An 8945-nucleotide genomic window follows, 5' to 3' on the forward strand; every position below is an offset into this window, starting at 1 on the left:
ACTTGTTTAATGGGGCACTTTTTATTGAGAAATATGAACAGGTTTTGTTTTCATTACTCTTTGTAATAAAAAGTGTGTGATGCCACGTCTGCCAGGCGAGCCCAGCTCAGTGGAGGCTGATCCCAGGATGTTACCAACCAACACAGGAGAACGTGAAAAAAGGACGAAGGACAGAGAAAACAGGGGGAAAAGTTGAAGGAGAAAAAAGGAGGTGAGCAGAGGCAAGAGTCTCTAGGTGAGCAGCTGTTTCCTCTGCATGCCCATCAGCTGGCTCGATTGCACATGAATGGTCACGAGAAATGCATTTGATTGTCCTGCTCTACTTCTGGGCAGGGATCATGCTGTCGATGGCTTCTCCCTTCTCCAGCTTCTTCTCCATCTCAACCATCAGCTTGACACCATCAACCACCAGCTGGACCTGATCCACCTCAGAGGAGCCCAGACGGTCGGCATTGGAGATGTCAAACACACCACCGACGGAGGCAGTGTCCACACCACCTGTAGAGAGCACAGTAGAGTGTGATAAATATGGGACACATTGCAATTAACGGCTGCTGATGCCCCAGACGTTCAGTGAGATGTGCATACCTGTGCCACGCTTCTGCAGACGCAGCCTGGTGAGGATCTCGTCGAACTTGGCGTGTGTGCTCAGCTTGGGCAGCTTGACGTGGACACCACCACGCAGGCCAGTGCCCAGGTTGGAGGGGCAGGTCAGGATGTAGCCAAGATGCTGGTTCCACATGAAGCCATGGCCGTGCTTCTTGAAGATCTCCTCAATCTGAAGGGAGAAACAAGTTGAGTCGGAGGAACTTTCAGAAGAAGTGAGTATGCACTTCTTGGACACTGTCAAATCATTGTTTGTTTTGACTTATACCTTCTGCAGGCCAACGCAGAAACGCCTGAAGACCTCCCTCATGTTGCCACCCTTCTGCATGGAGATGACACGCAGGTGATCCTCCTCGTTCACCCAGACCAGGAAGGACTTTTCGTTGTTGTGCCTATCAAGCATTGACGTGGGTTAAATAACACACTGACACGACACTGATAAATAATTGAACACAAATGGATTCTGGTTCAATCCGGGTTCATACTCACCAGATGCCTCTGCCATCGGGCCAGTCACGGGCCATTCCAGCGCAGGTCAGCAGGGGGGAGACGGGCTTGTCAAACAGGAAGTGATCAGCGATCAGCTGCTCCTGCTCGGCATCAGTCATGGACTTCAGGGGGTAGTACTTTCCCTTGAACTCACCATCCAGGCTGGTCAGAGCTATAGAGATAAACATACAGTCAGAATGCTTTGTGTTTCTACTGTGTACATATTATTCACAGTTAACCACAAATCTTACCCTCAACGGACAGCTTCTCAATCAGTCTGCGCTCGCCACGGCTGTTGTGGGGGGGCAGGGTGAATCCCTTGATGCTGCGGCCGGTACGGACACGGCTGGACAGAACATAGTTGGGGTCCAGGTCGTCACCACCCTGACAAGATAACAATAAACACAGTCTGATTGATGAAAAATGTCAAATCAACCAAATATAATGACTGCTTTATTATCTTTTATCTTTTGGCTCTGTACCAAAAGAAGAATATCACTGCACCTTCAGGTTCTCGAAGTTCAGGTCGGTCTTGTGCATGTCAGTTGCCTTGTATCCACCATGACGGGCGCAGATGACGGGGTCCAGCAGATCCTTGAAGACCTCATAGGACTCCTCATCACCAGCAACGCAGCCAACAGTCATGATGAAGGGGTGACCTGTAGGGGGCAGAAATTAGAAGATGAGTGGACTAGAATGTAAATGGTTGATTTGAAGAATCAAATTGGAATTGTTCTCGATTGTCGTTTGTTTGAGCCTTACCAGGGTTGTCAATACCAGTCTGGATGACATCATCCAGGGTGTAGCCACTGGGTGTCTGCTTGTCCCTCAACTTGCCATAAATTTCCTTGGTCAGCTCCTGGGCCATATGGTTATTATGCTTGCTCAAGTCAGGGTACTCATCCTCCACTGTGTAGTTGAGCTTGAAGTTGTTGTGTGTGTTACCGAAAGGCATCTTGGCTTTCTAACACTGCAGAAAAAAAAAACCAAAAAAAAAAAAAAAAAACCAATCACCACGGGGAATCATAAAGTGGTTCATTCAAATGAAATATCTCTTCTTCAGGTCAAAATTTTAACCTGGATTCTCCAGCATTTAAAGGCAGGGACATTCTGCAAACAGCTGCAGAGTTTTAGCTGTGTTGGCAGAGGAATGCTGGTAACAAGTGTCACTCCATTCTGTGAAGCTCAAATGTCCAGTTGAAATAGAGCAGCAGGAAAGAAGGTGTGGCTGGCTATTTTAGGCCTTAGCACATGTGACCCAGGAGCCTGGCTTTAAAAAGCCTTTAGCAGAACTAGCGTTTCAATTTCCTTGACCAACTCATTCAGTGTGTCCACTCTGTTAGTTTGCATGTTAACACATACACACACACGAAGAGTTCTTTGTAGTCTTTATATAACACTACTGTGTCTGCACACAGAGTGAATATTCCACTTAGAGTTGTCACTATGCAGAACTTGTGACTGAGAAGTTGCAGAGACTTCCCCACACTCTGTCCTTCACACTGTAACATGAAGCCCTCAATTCTTTCTTTTACATGTCTGATTAAATGAATGGGAGCCAAATAAAATGTGCAATGACATGCAGCGATTGACAATTTGCAATAATTTTCAATTATCATATCATTTATCATAATTTTCTTAACATTAAAATAACATTAAAATCCTTTCTTAAGAAACAAAACATTAAAGCCTCCTGTCTACATGGCAAAACATTTTAAATGCAACAGTTGCAAACAAGTGCGTGATTTTTTATGATATTAATGTGACAAAAACAAAGACATCTAATACCCAACAATGGATTTCCTCCATAATGTTATGCCCATATAGTAGTTAAGGCTCCAAACCATTTATTACTAAAAGTCATCCTTTTGTATTTTTATCATTTTAAATGTTGAGAAGGTTCTCCAATTATATAAGGCCCACACCCTATATTAGTCAGTCTGCATTCCATTTTTCTTTGTCTTCCAAACAAATCTTCAATGTAAAATATTTTACCTTCACACTGGACAAGAACAGAGGTAACAGTCCTTGGGATCAGAGTCTGTTCACCACAGCCAAAATAGGGGTCACCCAAGTCTGGAGGTGTCTGCTCCCCGTTTATATACTAGACCCGCACTCAGCCATTGGTTTGGCCATTTTAGTGCCTGCCGCAACCTCATTGGCCAGAGCGAATTAAATGACACTCTTAACAGTTTATGAAAGGGACACGTTTACATCTCTGTCATTCAAGACGGGCACTGCAGCTGTACCCTTTCCACCCCACACCTCCCCCTTTGGCCCATACATAGTACCAGCAGGACTACAGGAGTATCCGATGGGGTGCAGGGTCATAAAGGTGGGTGTGGGGTGTAGTCAAAGTAACTGGACTTCTCTTTTGCCAAAACATTCAATGGAGCTTAGAGTTAGCTTTGTCTTTGTGTCAGGTGTGAATGTTAGTTATTGGTCTTCAAACCAAATAATCAAAAAATCTGGGAAAGTGCTTCTGCGTTCTCCAAAAGTAACAAAAAAAATAATAGATTAAACAGAGGCTCAAAGTGTTTTAATTGACCTACATATGTGTGTAAAACATAAACCAACTGATGAATTTATAACAGTGCCACATGGTCCTCTTGTCTTTTTTAATACACTTTCAGTCCTTGTTTTGCAAGTGGAATTATAACCTATAATCCTAACCTATATATTTTTTTAGAAATATTTGAGGCATTATTATTATTATAATTATTATTATTGTTGTTGATGATAATGATGTTATTATTAAAATGAATCACAGGTTAAAGCCATCTAATTCAATCCCATTTTCTTGTGTTTTTATATGTTGGTAGTAATTTGTTCATTTTGTGCGTGTACAGTATTTGGACTCCAGTCACCCCTGCACTTTTGTCCCTGCTTGACCTATGGAGAAAAGTACATCAAACCAGCCATAACATGGTCTGAGTCCAGGTCATACCACTTACGATAAACAGACCCTTCATTGGGGAATACTGTGATCCTCTCGGAATGCTGGGGATGCAAGCTGGTTTGACTTTGACTTCATTAGCGCCCTTCATTCAGACTGGTTTTTTGTGCAAAATAAATCCAGTATTGAATATTAAGATGATTTTTTTGGACATATTTCTCATATCTCCCATGTCTCCAGTTGTCTTTAAGACTAATTTTATAACCCTGCACAGGCCACAGGGACAAGTCTGTGACCAATATGATTCACATACAGTGAATAATTTCAATCAGAATTTGACTATAGAGAGTTAAAGCAATATTCTGTTATTGGAAAGTTGTTTTAAATTCTTATGGATTCTTATGGAATTATAATGTTGAAGGATTGTTACAGACACTGTACCAAATGGGAGCCAGGGTGATCCCCACCTTTTCTCTGGGAGGTCCCAGCTTCCTCTGCACACAAACCTCCTCTTTACTGTATTCTCTATCAGTACGAAAAAGCTGGGAGGAATTTTGTCAGAATCAGCAATTAGAGCGCCTCCTGAGGTTTTGATTTCATTCCTGCAGTGCGTTGCATTTCAAATGCAATAACAAATTTTGTTGTAAAAATGTGTTACTGCAAGTTGCATATGCAGAACTGGCACCGCACCACCTGTCATTTGCACGTCCTCTAACAAACACACATACTCAAACAGGCACCCACACAGAACAATCACTGCCAGTCTTTGCTTATTCTGCATTAAATGCAACATACATTGATTTGTGCTCATGTTGCATGTGTTCTCTAGCCTGTAGTTTTCTTCTTTTTTTGTTTGCCACTGAAAGACACAGTGCAAAGTTGTGTGAGGGAAGAGTGTTCGCTGGTCAGTCTGCCCTTGCCCTGAATTTAAACCGGGTCTCCTGTTACACAGCTGTCTGCTGCCTGTCCTCCATGTGAGAGGAGACCAAATTAGTCTGTGTCCAAGTTAACACATTCAATTCTTTCTTCCATTTTCCATCTTCCCTTTTTTATTTTTACTACATTTATAGGGACAACAACTATATTAAAAAGAAAGTGGCCAAAACCTGTCATTTAGTCCATTTTATTCTGCAAGCCTAATACAGAAGTAAAATTTATTCGAGTATTGCAGTTTTTCTACTGTACAATAGAGTGCTCCAGATTTGATTTGGAAATAGAATCACTCACTGTTGGGGCGTCAAATGCTGATATTTCACCCAGAGCAATTCAGTGATACCGCACTGGAACAGTTATGCAACAGGGCGTATGGTGATATGATGCACTCTTCTTGTGACACTGTTCACCACATGGTACTGCAGGCTGTGGCAGTAAAATCCTAGCACAACATTCAGTCAAACGAGTCACACCTTGGGCTTTAGTTGAATGCTGAAGTCATTGTTCTCTATCCTTGATTTTGGTTGTGCAACTGGGAGCATGCAAACAGGTTTTTCTGTTCTTGCACAGATTTGTATTGAGAGTATTTATCTGTATCCATCTGCAATCTAATTTATTTTGTATTCAGGGCTTTTCTGGCTGAGATATTTCCTCAGCCAGCCCTAATAGAAGCTCATGTGTGTGTGAAATCATGTGATTATTTTGTTCTATATTTGTTTTGTTTAATTTGTTTCTCCATCCAACACCAACCGTTTAAAACGCGTCTTCTACTCTGCACAGTGGCTCGAAGAAGCTCACACACTTTTGACATCCCTGAACACTTTCTTGAAACTTATACAGTGTGACCCTTGCCAAGGAATCTGTGCCAACTGCACTGACCTGTGTCAGAATAGCACTGTGTCGGGCTGCAGCTGTGTGCCATGGAACACTCTACTATTGGCTGGAAGAGACCGGGAAGAGTATAAATGTCACATTTCCCTCCTTGGGCTGGAGTCAGTGAAACCAGTCAACTGTTACATTCATATGAACCACCTTTCAGTCACTGCAAAGGTAACATTGTGTTTTTGGCAACTCCTCACGATGACGTAACAAGCATCTATAAATAACACCTTTATGGTCGACAACTTCAAGCACGTCTCTCACACCTGTCTATAGAGAAGTTGCTGTGAGATGGTTACACAACACAACATACAGTTGGAGAAAATGGGTTGACACCTCTCACAGGTGCAAATTTCCAAATATAAAGATTTTAATTGAAATTAATCTTGCCATGGCTAAAAGAATGGTTACTGTTTTTTGGTGAGCTGTACATGAACATTCTTGCAGTCTTTGTGGTGCATGAGCTCCCTCTCTAGGGGTTTCAGTGGAAGAATATGTTTTGTCCAAAACACTGCATCACTGCTAAGAAAAAAAACTAATATGAATTATCTTGCAGGTAGAAAGTAGGATTATTTAGGTTTAACTAAACTATGGTGGGGTACTGAGCTGCAGAGCATGGTGAAGTGCTGCAGGTCACTCCTACCCTGGGGGTCACGTGTACATAGTGTGGTCAGAGGGGAAGCTATATTTATACCAAGTTGGCTGGTTCCTGTCAAGCAGGAGCCCCCGCCCACCCTTGACCCTGATTCAATTTCATCGAGTCAGTTCTCCATCAATCTCAAACTTGACTGGACCTCTCTTACCTTTGGAGAAACCTACTGCAAAAAAAGACCCCAACATTGCATAAAAAATATTATTATCAAAAAAACAAAAATTTTGTAGATGTGTGGATATTTTGCAGTGAATGGTAAACAAATGCAATTTTCTCCCATGATCTTCAGATTTTAAATATAAGATGGCTAAATAAATTAAAGGTTACTTGTACAAAAACCCTGAATTGTTCTTGTTATTGTTTGCATCAGAGCAAAATTCCATTCTAAATAAAAACAGAGGGTGAAGTCAGGACAGCATGATGCCATTTGTCTTTCATCACAATGACTTTTATGCAGGTGCTGCTGCAATGTGCCAGTGCACTTGACGTGGACTTCTCAATGGGATTAACTGGGCAAAAATACACCACACAATGCACTATAGCTGATAATGGTTGTATCAGCGTGTCATGTACAGTTGAGGACCAACCTGTTACATTCTTCTTTCCTACCCAAGAACATTCTTCCTGAAGTGTTTCCCAAAAGTTTTATATGTTAAATTAAATTGAATTAAATCCCTAAGAGCTCCAACCTTACAATAACTCTTCTCTGATTGGACAACATTTTGCTTCACCAGAAACCTGATTTTTATTCCACAGCCTAAACATCTTGACCTAAGGTGTGAGTGTGAATAACTGTATTAACAAATAGTAATTAAAATTTTTGTTGTTTACCCAAGTCATATAATGAAAATCAAGTCACTTGGTCCTCACATGTATACATCAGAAAGAATGAAGGACAGGACATTCTGCTACAGCATGTGTCCATGTGCCCATTAATGACTTCACATGTGATATATCTGCAAATACCATGGTGAACTTTTCAGTGTAACATGCATCTGTGTCTGGCTCAGAGCCAGTAGGTATGTATATAAATATACATATATATATATATGGAGTGTAAAGCTAGTGTTCAGATTTCAGGTTTTTTTTTCCGTTGTGTACTCCGTGACCTCTGTCTTTTCACTTTAATGACAACATACCGATCAGATTGTTTTATACTCTCATACATACTGTACTGCTAAAAGACTAGGAGGAGGTGATGCATCTCACCTTTTAAAGAAGCATCCTTCCCTGTAAAACTGCCACCTACTTCTCTTGGTAAAGTCAGGGCCACAACATTATCCCACTGATGAACAAATGCAAAGGGAAAATGGCAGGTGTAGAAGACTGTATGTCTGTAATCTCTATATATGTAAACATATACATATACTGTAAAGTAGTGCTGGTATATTTTAAAAATCCATATAAAAAGATTACTGTCCATGAACACCTGTCATGTGACTGTTGGGATGTATTTGAATAATTCTGGGCAACTAGTACCAAGCATTTCATACACACCTGTCTATACAGTAACACATGGCCATCAGCTGACTATTGCACTCACATAACTGTTACATAATCTTATATTCCTCTCCCTGTGTAGCTCAAGGGACCTATTCAACAGACAGTGTGGCATGTTTAACTACATTTACATGCACCGATGCTACAATTCAGAGCTAATAACAAACCAGTCGCAATCTTCAGACATAGTGTCTGCCTCCCTCTGAAGTTTCTCTGGCTCTCTACCAAGTGTGAACCCCCTGCTCTCTGCTTCCGCTGTTTCTTATGTCATTGGCAGCTGAACTGTTCATCAGACTCGGTGCTCTATATTCAGTCTGTATCAGCTGCTTTTAACAGATGTGTCTGAGGAGTACAGAAAGTTCATTCAACAAATACACACACATAGGCAATTTCTTTTTAGATAGCTTTTTAGATATGTAAGATTACAGTCATCCGTAAACAACATTTTCAGAAAAGTTTGTACAGTTTCTTGTACAGTTGTTGAAGTTTCTTAAAAAAAACGCAAAGAAAAAACCCCAAATCTGTATTTTTATAGAGGTTTTGTCTGTCAAATTAGCAACTGTTTATTCAGTAATAAAGCTTAGAACGTGAGACCCATCACTACTGTATGTACAGCTTGTTGAACAGTTATTGTTACCTGAGAATAACTAAACCCAGACATAAGGTAGTCAGAAAATCTATCGGCACCATAGATACAAGGGTTAAATTAAAATGACAAAGATACACAGGTTTTTCTCATGATACTGACAGGCCTCATTTTGCACCATTAAAAATGCCAAAGAGTTTTAATAATTCATAATTATAAATATTTGTTTTTTTAACTGCTTCTCGATTGTGCTAATGTGCAGTTTCACCAAGACACCAGGACTATTGGGGTCTCCAATGACAGATCCATACTGTCTATGGAATAGGACATAAATTAAACAACCATGACTGGAGCATGAAGGGAGAACTCCCCCTAATGTCCAACAGCAGACTACACACATTTTT

At 41.0% G+C, this 8945-nt stretch overlaps 1 protein-coding gene across 1 annotated transcript; it reads right to left on the minus strand.

Annotated features, from left to right (window-relative positions):
- Position 1: 1 nt before the first annotated feature.
- Positions 2 to 3248, minus strand: ckma (creatine kinase, muscle a). Its single transcript, XM_008332508.2, has 8 exons — positions 3091 to 3248; positions 1858 to 2065; positions 1600 to 1754; positions 1347 to 1479; positions 1096 to 1267; positions 875 to 998; positions 589 to 778; positions 2 to 498 (listed from the first exon to the last, which is right to left on the minus strand). Exons 2-8 carry the CDS (start codon positions 2048 to 2050, stop codon positions 320 to 322), a joined length of 1146 nt encoding a protein of 381 aa, XP_008330730.1. The 5' UTR covers positions 2051 to 2065; positions 3091 to 3248; the 3' UTR covers positions 2 to 319.
- Positions 3249 to 8945: the final 5697 nt, after the last annotated feature.

Source organism: Cynoglossus semilaevis, chromosome 19 (assembly GCF_000523025.1).
Source record: "Cynoglossus semilaevis isolate Cse_v1.0 chromosome 19, Cse_v1.0, whole genome shotgun sequence".
Classification (NCBI taxonomy): domain Eukaryota; kingdom Metazoa; phylum Chordata; class Actinopteri; order Pleuronectiformes; family Cynoglossidae; genus Cynoglossus; species Cynoglossus semilaevis.